The 14,694-nt window shown below is 48.4% G+C and overlaps 1 protein-coding gene across 1 annotated transcript in view; it reads right to left on the bottom strand.

Annotated features, from left to right (window-relative positions):
- Slit3 (slit guidance ligand 3) overlaps window positions 1-14,694 on the bottom strand; it is a 600,224-nt gene that overhangs the window by 17,943 nt on the left and 567,587 nt on the right. The window contains exons 28-32 of the mRNA XM_031352736.1: window positions 13,977-14,116; window positions 10,730-10,823; window positions 6,173-6,310; window positions 3,845-4,085; window positions 1,604-1,734 (exon numbers count right to left, since the gene is read on the bottom strand). Of these exons, the coding sequence (XP_031208596.1) occupies window positions 1,604-1,734; window positions 3,845-4,085; window positions 6,173-6,310; window positions 10,730-10,823; window positions 13,977-14,116 (744 nt within the window). The remainder of the gene's footprint in view (window positions 1-1,603; window positions 1,735-3,844; window positions 4,086-6,172; window positions 6,311-10,729; window positions 10,824-13,976; window positions 14,117-14,694) is intronic.

Below are 14,694 nucleotides of genomic sequence, written 5' to 3'. Positions count from 1 at the left end.
CTCCTCCTCTTTCTTCTATGCACAAGAGTCACCTGAAGGATTCCTTAAACATAGATTCGCTGTCCTCTCCCTGGTAGCTTCAGATTCATTACTTCTGGGGTAAGGACTGAAAAAGTGTGTATTTCTGTATTTTTACCACCTCAGGGACTACACTCAGCTCTCAGAATCATTGATTCCTTCTTCCCTTGCTTCCACCTCCCACCCTACCATTGTGTGTGTGTGTGTGCATGTGTGTGTGTGTTTTCGTGTGATATGAAGAAAGACTGCATTCAGGGGCTGCATGCATATTAGATAAACACCCTTCTACTGAGCTATGCCCTCCATCTCAAACTCCTGTTTGTTTGTTTTTTTTTTTTAGTGCTTATGAAGCAGGGTAGCCCTTGCTGTTCTGGAACTCACTACGTAGACCAGGCTGGCCCCGAACTCACAGAGATCTACACACACTTCTCAGCCTGTGGAGCACTGGAACTAAAAAGGCCTTCGCTACTGTCACCAGCTCATCCCACTGGCTTCAACCAAGGCTTTTTGAACTGGATTTGCTAGAGGAGAATCCGAGGCCTGGGCCTCGCAACTCTGCAGGGCAGTTCTACTTTACCGTAGATGAGGACAGTGTAAGTACTGAAAATTTGTGAGCAACACAGGGTTTCTTACTCTGGAGAGTTATCTCAGACGAGGGGTGCCGACTGTGTCCTTTCCTAAACAGCAGGAAACATTTAGAGTGAGCGAGCCTGTCCATGTGAGGTGGCACTCAGGTCAGGCTGGAGAGAGTGGAGTAGGCCTCGTGTCGGTTTACAGGGGCACACTGTAACTGCTGCACAGCAGTCATGTCAAATCAATGCTCCAGTCTGCTGTCTAAGCTAAAAGCTGGTGTGTGGAAGGCTTGGTCCAGAGCCCGAGGTACTCCTGGGAGGTGGCAGAACCTTCAAGGAGTAGGGTCTATGTGGGAAGTCCTCTGCTCACTGAGGGGCATAGGCTGAATGAAGGGAGTGACAAGACCCTGAGCTTGCTCTCACACGTGCTTCCCACCATGATGAGAAAGTCAAAGCGATGGAGCCAAATGACCATGGACTGAAATCCCTAGAACTGCGAGCCAAAAGAAACCTTCCCTCTTTATCAGTTGGTCACCTCTGGTATTTTGTTACAGCTGTAGCAAGCTGCCCAACCTATAGGGTGACTTAAAGAGACTTAGGTTTAGGAAGCACTGACTTTCAAGACAGTTTGAAAGTCAATTAAGCATCGTCCTGCTCCCTGAGTGCTCTTGAGTTTCTCTCCTTGAATTGCATGCTAATCGCCCCGCTTTCTTTCTTAAACTAATAAAAGATCAGGATGACATTTTGAAAAGGGCACCTCATTAAGCAGCCTCATCTCCATTGGAGCACCTGGCTCCATGCACAGTAGCCAGCTGGCCATTTATCTTATGGTAATGAGGTGTCATCTCCCACACGGGCCTGCCTTCCTTTCCTGCTTCTGCCTCCAGCCGCACCTTTCTCCTTCCCACCTGCCACCTTGTGAGAGCCGTGTCTGCGTGGGACAGGAGGCCTCAGAGTCACCTGGGATCTGCTCGGTAGGAACAGATTCTGTGGCCGAGAGGGGAGGTCTTTACCTGTACACTGTGGTTGGAGGGGAGCTCAGGGTGTCATACACCAGCCTCACGTGGCCCTGGTACAGCTCCAGTGCCAATGGGTCGTTGTCTCCCTTGTAAAGAAGGATGCCATTGTCCTTGTCAGTGGCCACCTGGGGAGAGCAATCAGGGTGTGTGGGTTAGGGCTTACCCAAGCTCCAACCTCACCTGACCCACTCTTAGCAGCCTCTTCAGGTGACTGTCTCAGAGCCTAGACCAGATTAGAATTCAAATCCATGCCTCTTTGCCCATCTGGCCTTTCTAGTCCAGGAGGCAGGATTCAAGTTTATACTCCAGCAAATGCTAGCTGAGCAAATTGCTTCGACAAATCTGCACTGAACATGTACTATGTGCTGTGACGTCAGGGTCACTGACCCCTCAAGGATGCTCAAGTTCCTTACACAGAAGAGTATCTTCATTGAATCCCTGTGCTCCTCCCACATGCTTTCTATTGCCTCTGGATGAATGACAATACCCTCGACAGGAAACATGCTATGGTAATAGTTGTAATACTTGTGTAGCGGTTACTGTCATGTTTAACTGTTTGAGACTGTGACGTAACCTTGTCACCTACAAACTCATGCTGGGGAACCTGTGCGATCAGCTTATAAAAGAATTCACAAATAAAAACACCTCACGTTTTAAATAAGTTTCTGATTTTGTCTGGATCATATTCAGAGCTGTCGTTGGCTACATAGGGCCAGAGGGCTGTGGGCTGGATATATTGGTGGGGACTCAGTGTGTCCATACATGTTCAGTATAGTGGCAGTTTTCTTTAAAATGTTTATAATCTGTAGCTGGTTGAGTGTGCATATGTGGAAACTGGGCTGGTTGTATCTATGCATATCCGAGGTCCCAGCCCTAATCTGCTTCTTCCACTAGGATCTGATGTGATTCAACCAAGTAACCTTCCTCTTTGAAGCCCCTGTCTCTCAGTATCAAACCTAATAGTTGTACACAAAGGCTAAAGACCAGAGCTTACCTCAGTGGTCCTACGAAACAAGCACAACGTGTTGTGTTCAGAGCCAACTGGGGGAATCTGAACAATACCATTGTCTGGGCTTCACCGCAGAGCAAGTTAGCACTAGCCTTTGTGGACAGACATAAATTTAAAAGCTCTACAGGGGATTTCAGGTGCTGCTGAAGCTGGAAGCCAGGCTTCAGTAGAAGCTGCCCTGCTGGCCAGCTGGCTCCCGGGTGAGTCTCTACAGGACTGGATGTGCACAGGTATATCCCATTGTGGATTTGGGTGTTTTGGAGCTGGCTCCCGGGTGAGTCTCCACAGGATGTGCACAGCTACATCCCATTTGGGTGTCTGGAGCATGGGGCTGTTCTGGTGGGGAGGGGTGAAGGAAGAGAGCGGGAAGGATGGTGGCTTCCTATCTGTGCTAGCACCCACCCCTACGGTGCAGCCCCGCCCACTGGCCAGACTCTGCAGGGAGAGGATCTTGCTTGTGGGTCTTCAGCCCCATGGTCTGGAGCATGGCCCGCTGTGTAGAGGCGCTCAAGATAATTACGGAATGATAATTGCAGATGCCGGGTCATTACGGAGGCTCCAGATTAAATCACCAGGTTAGGATCACAGAGCCCTCGTGTGTGTCTAGGAGCACTCAGCAGTGCCTGGGCTACTAACTAACCAGCCCTGACCAGTTGCATCCCTGGGCTTAAGCTGTTGAGAAAACAACTTGGTTCACACTAAACTCTTTCCCACTCCCTGAATGTGTCCTACTTGCCTGTGCCTCCATGCCTTTGCAAATGCAGATCTCGCAGATCTCTTAGCTAGCTCCTCTCTGGCCTATGCTCTTTGCTTGGTCACCCCAGAATTTAGGCAAAGTCCTACATAAGCTTCAGATCTGGCTTAGCTCTTGCTGTGCCTGGACAGCCTTCTCTGATTCCTTCCTATAGGCCAGGAGCATATCTCTTTGTGTTCTTCAGCACCCATGTCTCTTTCCCTGTCATTCTGGCTGTTTGGCATTACATAGCATCGGGTATCCATTGTCCAGCATATGATAGTTGCAGGAGTGGTTTTTAAGGAGTGAGTGGGTTAATGAGGAGCTGCTGCCTGCTGTGAGACTCACCAGGGAGTTTCTTATGGACTGCTCTGGCCCAGCTCCTGCAAAGCTCACATTCTGGAAAAAGAGTCAGGCTTACTAATGGGAAACCCCAGCTGTACTCTGAGGGAGCCTCACTCCATCCAAGTTGGGAGGGGAAGAGCATACACACCTGCAGGGAGATGTTGGCCTGGGGCCGGACCTTGGCAGAGGCCAGTTCCACATAGGAGTCCTTGCCCACGAAATTCACAGTGATGAGCTTCTCACACCTGGCCCCAGCGAAGCCTGGGGGACAGCGGCAAGTGGGCTCCTGCTGTACCACGATGCACTGCGCCCCGTTCTGGCACTCATACTGGTCACAGGGGCTGGTCTGTAGCAGAACCATGGGTGGGGGGTGCTCACAGAAGAGCCCACTGGAGAGAGGGCATGGGAGAGAGGAGACACCCATAGTTACCGCTAAGGAGGAGAGCTGTACCGGGAAGTTCCATCCTTGCCTCTAACTGGAGCAAGTCCCTTTCTTTAAGTTTCAGTCTCTCTCTCTCTCTCTCTCCTCTCTCTCTCTCTCTCTTTCTCTCTCTCTCTCTCTCTCTCTCTCTCAGTCAGTGCAGGCAGCCCAGCTCAGTGGGTAAAGGTGCTTGCTGCTAAGCCTGATGACCTGAGTCTGATACCTGGCACCCATGACAGAAGACAACTGACTGACTCGCACAAATTGTCCTCTGATCTCTATAAGAGTGTTGTGGTGTGTGTGTGTGTATATGTGTGTGAATGTGTGTATATAATACAATAAATAAATAAGTAAATGTAAAAACTAAAAAAGAAAAAAGAAAAAGAATCAGATTAGAGTGAAGATTTCAGAGCCATCAGATTGGCCTGAGGTTGAGTCTATGGAGAGTACAGTTGAATGAATAAACAGAACATGGCGTAGCTGACCAGCAGGGAAATTCTGTCTTATGAAGGAAGGAGCTCTGATACCTGCAACCATATGGATAGACCTTGTGAGCGCTATGCTCAGTGAGGGGGCCAGCCATAAAGGCCAGCATCGCCTGACTATTCACAGGAGGTACCTGGAGAAGTTGGTTCACAGAGCCAAAAGGCAGAATGGGATTGTCAGTGTTGCGGAGAGGAGATGGGGAGTTGTTGATGGTGTTGGGGTTAGAATTCTGCAGGGCATGAAAAGCTCTGGAGATGGAGTCATAATACTGTAGCTGAGCTACCACGGGAATATTCTATTGAAAAATGATTTATTTAGAAAATAATTTTGAATTATGTGTATGTGTGTGTGTGTGTGTGTGTGTGTGCACATATGTGCATGTGAGTGCCTGTGCCCACAGAGGCCAGAGGGGTTGGATCCTTCCAGGGCTAGAGATATGGGTGGTTGTGAGCTACCTAATGTGGGTGCTGGGAATGTACCTTGGCTCCTCTGTAAGGACAGTGAGTGCTATTAACCTACTAACCACGAAGCCAATGTGACTTTTTTTTTTTTTTTTCTGAGACAGGGGTTTCTCTGTGTGACAACCCTGGCTGTCCTGTAACTCACTTTATAGACCAGGTTAGCTTTGAACTCCTAGAGATCCATCTGCCTCTGCCTCCCAAGTGCTGATAAGGTGGGTGTCACCACCACTTGGCTTTTTATTTTATTTTATCTTAATCTAACATGCATTTGTGTTTTACCTGCAAGTATGTTTGGGGTGATGGTGTCAGAGCTCCTGGAACTGGAGCTAAAGACAGTTGTGAACTGCCATGTGGGTTCTGGGGATTGAACCCAAGTCCTCTGTAAGAGCAACTAGTGCTCTAAACTGCTGAGCCATCTCTCTAGCCTGCGACTATTCTTAATACTGTTGAACTGTCTCCTCAGGTTCAGATGAGGGCTAGGGAGAACTCACAGCTCTTTCTTGGCTCACTGTTTTGGAGTCTATGTCAAATTAATCTGCATATTTCATATTCATGGTATCTAGCCTGTACTGATTTCTGAGTGCCCTTTAAGTACGGTCCCTACTCCCCCAGTTTGCTGCAACCCCATGCTTAATCCTTCTAGTCCAGGTTGAGGGGGAACTGGAACCCAGGTGGCTCCTTCTATGTACCCCACAGACATCTAGCCAAGGGACCAGTACCTCTTATTTGACCTTTCTTCTAGTGCCAATTCCAGAGACTAATCCCAGACGCTCTACTGAGTCACCTCCATCTTTTTATTGTCTTTTATTATTTGATGTTAGGGATGGAACCTGGGCTCATATGCATGCTAAGCATTGAGCCACACTCTCAGTTCTCACATCTTTTCCTGCTATTAAGATGGTTTGGTCTCCAAGCACCCACAAGCTAGACTCCAAGATGATGGCATCTTCCATTAGGTAGAATCGTGCACATGTGACACTGCGAGCTTAGACTCAAGTTCAACTTCTGCATCAAGTGGCCCTGGTTAGCTGCAGGGAAGCCTGCAGCCCTGCCTCTTCCTTCCATCTGAACCACATTGCCTTCCTTCTGAGGTGCTCCTCTGCCGTACCTGAAGCCCTGGGGGCAGATGCATGTGTAGCCATTGACTGCGTCCACACACTGAGCTCCATGGCGACACTTGTGAGCTACACAGTCATCGTTGTCTGTCTCACACAGCTTTCCACTGTAGCCAGGGACACATTCGCATCTGGAACACAGGCAGAGAGAAGCTAGCTCAGGGCCTGCCAGCTTGCTTGCAGATGCTCTTGCGCCTTCCCTCGACAAACCTCCCTTTCTAGTTCCTTAAGGGTTCACCAGGCTACCCTTGGCTACTGGGCTCCACTTGTGGTCCATGGCCTGTGCTCCCAGAGTCAAGAAAGGTCTGGCTGCTGCATGTAGGGGATGGGACAAGTTCTGTTTTCAGAACCAGGCTGGGAGCATGGGATGAATCACACAGTGTTTGGGTCAGATCTGGTTCCTTCTGCCTAGAGTTGACATTTGGGGTGACCTTAGTGTCAGACACTCAGCTGAGCACCTTCAAGGACCATCTCCTCAGGTTCTTAGAGGCCTGCAGGGGAAAGGGCCCTACCCAAAGCAGCACTCAGCCAGCACTCAAGCCACCTCCCCAGAGCCTCACTGAGTGACAGAAGTGACAGATGCTCTTCTAGGCGTATTGGCCACTCATGGCTTCTCCTTCTTGCACATTCTCTCAAAGTCTCAGGTCCTCGACAACCTCTGCTACTCTGGAGTGCAGTGAACATTGTGTAAAGTCAGACAGTGCAATATCCAGATGATGGCAATGAGGATGAAGGAAAAGATGGCGTTGGTGCTGCCCTTGCCTTTGTTTTATTGCTTGTTCAGACATTCAAGCTAAGATAGGAAGGGTGAAAAGCTCCTATTTCCCAGAGGACAGGATGGAAGCAGTCGTTCTTGCTCAGGCCCCAGTCCCACTGGTCCAGCCCTCCCTAGAGGGCTGTCACCAAAACTAAGGCTGTAAGACAGAACATGAGTCTGTGGCTTATCTATTTGAGGTAACACAAAACAGAAATCCCTGCATAGAAACAGACCTGAGAGCGCCCAGAGCTAAGGCACCCTTGCACACATACATTGACACAGTGTTCACTGGCCTCTCTCCCTCCTGCAGAGCCTGTGTACCTCTCTGGCCCAGCAGCTCAATTCTTCTGAGCAGAGTAAAAGTCAAAATGCCATCTATCCAAGTCCAGGGGTGAGGGGAGTTCAGGGCCAGCTCTAAATTCTTAGCTTACCCTCAGGACCTGACTCTGAAAAAACAAAAACAAAACAAAAAATGAAACAACCAACCAACCAAACAACTAAACAACAACAACAGCAACAACAACAACAAAAAAACTAAAGAGACACTTCTCGTTCCCTCCCTCACTGTAGATAGAGTGGGGTAGAATCCCAGCATTACACCAAAGCTGGGTAGGACAGCTAGGGGAGATTGTGTGTGTGTGTGTGTGTGTGTGTGTGTGTGTGTATGTATGCATTTATGCATACATGCATAAGATAAAAATAAATCTTTAAAAAATTTAAGAAATGTGTGCCACTATAACGTCAGCCAGTTTTCCTAAAGGAACAAACTAGAAAGCGGAGACATGGGAATATGTTTCATTTCAATACTTCAGCTGCTGGTAAGACTGGGCTTGGCAGAAGGGTAGAGGAGGGTGGGAAGGGTGAATGTGATCAGGGCACAATGATGGATATGTATACATGAAGATGTGGAAAGGAAGCCTGTTGTTTTGTAAATGAGCTAAAAAATATATTTAAAAAACGAAACCAAACACCCCAGCCTTGGCAGGCACCTGAGTTTGCATTACCTGCCTCCAAAAGAGTCCCAGAGAAGGCCTGAAATTAACCGACCTTCTCCAATGTGCAAACATCCCCCGCCCAACATTTAACAGGATGAAAATAAACCTTTTAAAGCATGAGGTTTAAGGCAACTGATGGGGAGGAAAGCTACCCTCTCTTCCAAACTCAGTGGTGGATACCGGAAGGCAGAAGTATCTACAGAACTCTATCAGCATAGCCTTCTTCTCAGGCTATGAGAAGAAATTAATGAGCAAAGGACACACCTAACGATTTTGCTATTTAAAAAAGAAAAAAAAAATGTAACCAGGTGATGGTGGCATAAACCTTTAACCCTAGCAGGTAGAACTCTGAGTTTCAGGACAGCCTGGTCTAGAGAGTGAACTCCAGGACTGCCAGGGCTACACAGTGAAATAGGTTACAAACAAACAAACAACAAGCAAAAAAATGAGTCTCTGACTCAAGGAGCCTGGGCAGGACCTGGCACTACATTCTTCGTATATTTCCATGAGCTGTTGGTCTCAGGACTTTACTGCCTATAGCAGGGTCTACACAACCTTCCCGGATTGCAGAGGCAGCAGGGAGAGAACCACTTTAATGCTTTCTCTTTTCAATCATTTTGCTGTGTCTTCCATGCTGATGATGTATAAAGTCTGTGTTGGATCTAGTGACCATGGGCCAGGGACACCCGGAGTATCTGGATTTAGCTGAGCAATCCAGCTGAGCTCGACTTGCAAAAAACCTTTCTCTCTCAGTCCCCTGACAGCTGGGTGTGTGTCACTGGGTATAAACTGGGAGGGCCCCGATTTCTCCAGTGGAAGCTTGAAGTGTTCATGAGACCAGGTACTACATAGAGTTTTCAGTGTACACAAGTCAATGAGAGCTCTCTGTTATTATTTTTAGGGCCCTGAGCAGATCTGCCTAACACGGAGACCTCATTAAAATGTCTCCAAGAATCAGCAAATGTCACCCTGACTGCACCACCGCCTCTTATCAGTGTCCCCCTAGGCTGTGGGATATCAGGTGTTTGATGATGGGAGGGAGACACAATAATAAAATGCTTCATTGGGGAAACAGATTATTGTTTTGAATATATTTTATTATAAACACTACCATTACTGAGTTGGCTTCCAGACTTTCTGAGGCACTGTCTCCTGGGAGACAAGACATATAGATAAGATGACTCAAGAAAATTGGCTGGTCTTTTTCTTTCCTATCTTGTCCCAGATGCAAGGGCCCTTGAATATAGTCCCAGGGTGAGGTTTTCAGAACAATCATCAGAGGATGGGAATATCTGGTAGCTCTAACTCTCTGTGTCCACACCTACCCCTGATGAGTTTCAAAGCCAGTGAGTGATTAGGTTTGCTGTTTGTTTAATTGATCTTGAATATTTATCAGCTCCATTCTGTATAGCCAAGGGCTAGTCACCTCTCACTGTTCTGTATAGCTGAGGACTAGTCACCTCTCACTGTTCTGTACAGCTGAGGACTAGTCACCTCTCACTGTTCCCTCCTAACACACTCCAAGCCCTGTCCGGACAGTCCGGGCATCTTTGCTTTGGGTCTGAACATGCATTTTGCATGTTTCTTCTTTCCAGTTTGCACATCACACAGTTTTGTCCACAGTAAACAGCCTTGTATTTGTAAATAGAAGCTCTCAATTGAGGTTATATCCTGGGGTGGTAGGAGTCTGGGGGGTTGCACTCAGGTGACCCCACCTCCTGAAACTTCTGCCTAGCATATCTCAGAGAGGCACGAGCAGACAGGTAGTCATGAATGGGGTGGCACACAGAGACACTGTGGTTTCCTTTATCTTGGCAAAGCCACAGGCCTCACACCTCTTACAATCATTCCCTTAGAGATGAGCTATGAGCTCACGATGCCCCTACAGAAAAGGACAAGAATTATCTGGGGAGGTGGCTCAATGAATAAAATCCTTGCTGTGTAAGTCTGAGGACCCCAGTTTAGATTCCCAGAACCCACAAAAAGCCAGCTATAACATCACAGACTTGACTTAGTGAGAAACCCTCTGCCCGTAACCCACATTAGCCTGTGGCCTGCACACACGCCAAGCTGCTGAGTACGTTCACTCACACATGTGCACACACACAGAGAAAGGAAAAGCGATGGCATATGGCAAGATACATTCGGGTTCAGGGCCTGGGTGCTCTTCCTAGACTGCCTCCTCCTAACTGGAAATTGCTCATGTGGTCCCCTGATGCTTCTGGAAATGGAGGAGACAGCTTCACCCATGGCAGTGGTTACTGAACCAAGTCAGGACTCCTGGTCCCACCTCCTCCCTCTGGCAGCTGCACAGTTGAGCAAACTTCCTGTGGCTTATGGGGAAGCAGGGACAGTGATGGTGGGCTACCAGGAAGGTTACACATTGGGGAGGTGACTAGACACCCTTAGGACAATGTAGCTACCTCTGATGGTTCCTTCTGTGGATGCCTTGTTTCAGCTCTGGAAAGGTGAGATATGCTAAGACAGAGGAGAAGGCGGGAGAAGAGAATGAGAGGGCAAAGGGACGGGGAAAGGATGAGGTGACATATCCACCTCTTTATCTTTTTCTATCATCAGAAGAATCTGGAGAGGAAGAAACTGTAAAAGATAAAAGCAACTTGGGGAAATATGAGCAGGCCTGGGTCAGAGATAGAGACATACGTGAGTACAGGAGAGAGAAAGATGGGTGACTGGCTGTGCAGGGAGAGACAGACACTACCAGTCTCAGAGCCTCAAACCCAGGCTGTTGGAGGGAGAATCCTCAGGGCTCTCTGTTAGAGCATGAAGCCCGGCCTTACCTGAATCCTTTGTCCAGGGAGATGCACTTGGCCTCGTGCTGACAGAGGTTCATCTCAGGCACACAGTAGTCAATCACCTCATCGCACAGCTCCCCTGGAGGTCATAGGGAGGAGAAATAAGGCATCAGCGAGGATATTGGGCATCGCCAAGGCTACAGGGTTAGACTTGACCCACCTTAGGTCGTAAGTCATGGACACCAGGCACCCTACATTCTTTTCTTAGTCTATCCTTTCTACTGGACTCCTGACTCAGTTTCCCTAGAGAGACAATGAGAAGGTCCTTGGGGTCTCTCTTGGATAGGTAGCACCCTCTGGCTGTTTCTCTTACTCTTCCTGGAGCAGTGGAAGCCACAGGCCAGAGCCTGACTTTGAGCCGTGCTTGTCCCCCTCCCCAATTCACCACTTGTGTACTGAGTATTATCTACACAGGAGGTACTGTACCAGGTGTTGGCAACACTGCAATGGTCAGTCTTATCTTCCCATTGCTTAATGAGGGTTATCTGCAGCCAGGCAAGCAGTTACCATTCAGAGTTGTAAATGTTACCATGAAGGTAAACCATGGATGCAGAGGGCGATCTGCAACCCTGCTGAGGAGGCCAGAGGAAGCTTCCCCGGGGAAATGGGCCAGGTATGCTATGTCTGCTACAGGCAAGAAAGCTCTTTGCGGGGAACAAAATACTCACAGGAGCAAATACAGAGACAAAGTATAGAGCAGAGACTGAAGGAAAGGCCATCCAGAGACTGCCCCCCTGGGGATCCATCCCATATACAGTCACCAAACCCAGACACTATTGTGGATGCCAAGAAGTGCATACTGACAGGAGCCTGATATAGCTGTCTCCTGAGAGGCTCTTCCAGAGCCTGACAAATACAGAGGTGGATACTTGCAGCCAACTATTGGGCTGAGCACACGGTCCCCAACGAAGGAGAAAGGACTGAAGGAGCTGAAGGGGTTTGCAACCCCATAGGAAGAACAATATCAACTAACCAGACCCCCACCCCCCAGAGCTCCTAGGGACTAAACCACCAACTAAGGAGTATACATGGAGGGACCCATGGCTCCAGCCACATATATAGCAGAGGATGGCCTTGTCGGGTATCAATGGGAGGAGAGGCCCTTAGTCCTGTGGAGCTTGTGGGTAAATCTAATAAATGTATGTTAAGGAATGTAGAAACAAGGGGAGGAGATAGGACTGTATTATGGAGCAGTGAATGAGTTTAAAGCAATGATTTTCTTGAACTTTTCCTGAAAAATTTGTTTTTATATTTATGTGTATAAGTATTTTGCTGGAATGTACGTCTGTGACCACATGCATGCCTAGTATCCGCAGAGATATAGATAGGTATAGATATAGATATATAGATATAGATATGTAGATATAGACAGGTCTAGATAGATAGATAGATATGGCATCAGATCCCCCAGGACTGGAGTTACAGTGTGAGTTCCCATATGGATGCTGGGACTCAGACCCAGGTCCTCTGAAAGGGCAGACAGTGTTTTTAACTATTCAGCCTGGATTTTATTTTGAAAAAGCCAAGTAGGTGATCTATGGGAGGAAAACATTTAACTATGGATGCTTTTTTTCCAGAAGGGTCGGGGGTTGGGGTCAGGATCGAATAGGAGGCTGAGCAGGACAGGAAGTATGAGGACAGCTGGGCACAGCCTCAGAGGCTGGTCTCTGCTGTGGTGGGGTGTGGCTGACCCCTGCCCCGCCCTGAACTGCACCTCTCTCCATTTGCCCAGGGAGAGGCATTGTGTTCTTGGGGGGCCTCCTCCTCTTCCTAGTCCCTGGCAGAAACTCGGGAATAGACAAGCATCTTTGTAGGATGTTTATGTGTTTTGAGACAGAAACTGTATCGCTTCTTCTCTCAGGTGCAAACTATAACACATCTGCAGTATAGCCTGGTGACCTGCAGATACTAAGCAAGTGCCCATGGGGCAGAGGGCAGATCTCAGCTGCCCACGTAAATGCCCATCTGCACGCTGGACATTTGTTAGAGTCTGTCTCTGCCAGCCTCTTTACCCTCACCTTAGCTGCTGGCATTGTGGTTTGTTATTATATTTTGGCATTGAGCATATTTTTTTTTTTGGTTTGTTTTTGTTTTTTTTTGAGACAGGGTTTCTCTGTTTGACAGCAAAGTCTCTGAGGGGCAAAAGGAGTTTCTACCCTTCCTCTTCTGTGGGCATGACAGCTGCTCCCAGACACCACGTGTACTTCCCACCTCCTGTTCCACTTGACAGAAGAGCTGGGCTCTGTGGACCATGGCAGGGAACCCCTACTAGAAGCATCACATTTCTCCTTGCCTTTAGGGTTGGATTTCCAAATGATGTTACTTATGTCTAGGTCTGTAACAGTGGGGTGGAGTAAGAAGAGATCAAATATATTGGGGACAGACACAAACAGCATTCCTTAAAGCAGGGATGTTCACAACTCTACCATGTCGGTTTGGTTCTCAGCTCTAAGAAGATGGTTATTACTGTATGCAGTGTTTCTCAGGCTTCTATGCTTATTACTCACTTCTAAATCCACGGAATTAAATTCTATGGGTTGACCCTTCGAAGAGTTCATCGAAGTGCAGTCTGGGACATGCCGCTTCAGGTTGACTTCATCACATAGCAGGCTGCCAAACTAATGGTATATTTAGCTACACTCAGGAGGGGATGTGGATGTAGGAAACAGAGGCATTGGGCTTTGGTGGCAGGTGGGAGGGAAGACATTCTTGACGACCGCTTCCCAAGGGAGCCTTCTGTATATTCACCAGCTGGGAGAAGTTCTCCATTATGGGCTCCCACCAGCCTGGACTTCTCCCCTTGAAGCTCCGTGTTTCTTGGCCTGACCTTTAAGCCTCTTAGGAGGAGCTGAGTCTCGTTCAGTTTTGCACCCCCAGTTCCTAGAGGAGTGTCTGAAAGGCAGATTACCAGATCCAGACACCAACAGTGAAAGCGGCTCTCTGCCCAGCTTCAAACATGTGGGGGCTCCTCACGAAGGGGATGGCGGTAAGCGCCACGCAGACAGCCAAGAGAGCCTTGTGAATACGGTCCAAAGTGGGGAGGAATTAGAGGTTTAGTCCAGACAGGGTGAAGATGGAGGAGAGGGACAAGCAACACAGAAGGTATTGGGGAGGCTTCTCTTGGAGACGAGGTGGGGTCCCTCCTCCTTCCAGGATGTCATAAGAAAATCCGCAGTGCTATCCTTGACCCCACAAAATACCCCAACATGGGCCCGCCCCTCAAGGTCCGTACCTGTGTAGTTAGGTGGGCAAACGCATGCGTAGTTGTTGATCCCGTCCACACAGGTGGCGCTGTTTTCACAGTCATTATCCTCACAGTCATCTGGGTTGATCTCACATCGCTGTCCCTCAAAGCCCAGGGGGCAGGTGCAGCTTTAGGGGTGTGTGGAGAGAGGAGGGGGTTCCAGGGTCAGGGAACAGGGAGGGTTGTAGAGGTAGGCAGAAAGGTGGGGGGTCAGGGTGGGACAGAAAACAGTTTGTCAGTTCTCTCTTGTGGCTGGAGGTCTGAGACACACTGGATGGACCCTGAGACCTTTGGGGACCCAAGGAGGAAGACACTTAGGTACCTACAAGGTCATTTTGTTTTTAGCTACTGTTGCTCAGGCAACGTTCTTTATCTTGCCTGTTGCTTTGCACCAGCAAGGCTTCGACATCTCCCTCAGAACTGGAAGTAGTTTCCTAGAATTAACTGAAATCCCTGCACGTGTATTTGAACCCCCCCTTTCAATCAACTCCTCTGTGGGGTAGACAGAGAGGGCCAGAAAAGCAGCCCCCTAATAATGTTTCATTCTCAGGCAGACTTTCTCTGCTGAGGAGTAAACAGGGCATTCTGTGCTGGCACTTTCTTGATGTCTGACTTTGGGTAGTCATGAGATTTAGTGAAGGTAGAAAACAAGTAGAGGGCACACAGTAATGGAAAATCACTCTCAATCCTTAGTTCTAGAACCCCC

The sequence above is a fragment of the Mastomys coucha genome, unplaced genomic scaffold, assembly GCF_008632895.1.
Source record: "Mastomys coucha isolate ucsf_1 unplaced genomic scaffold, UCSF_Mcou_1 pScaffold5, whole genome shotgun sequence".
Classification (NCBI taxonomy): Eukaryota; Metazoa; Chordata; class Mammalia; order Rodentia; family Muridae; genus Mastomys; species Mastomys coucha.
Note: the sequence above shows the minus strand (reverse complement) of the source record. Positions and strands in the feature narration are given on the sequence as shown.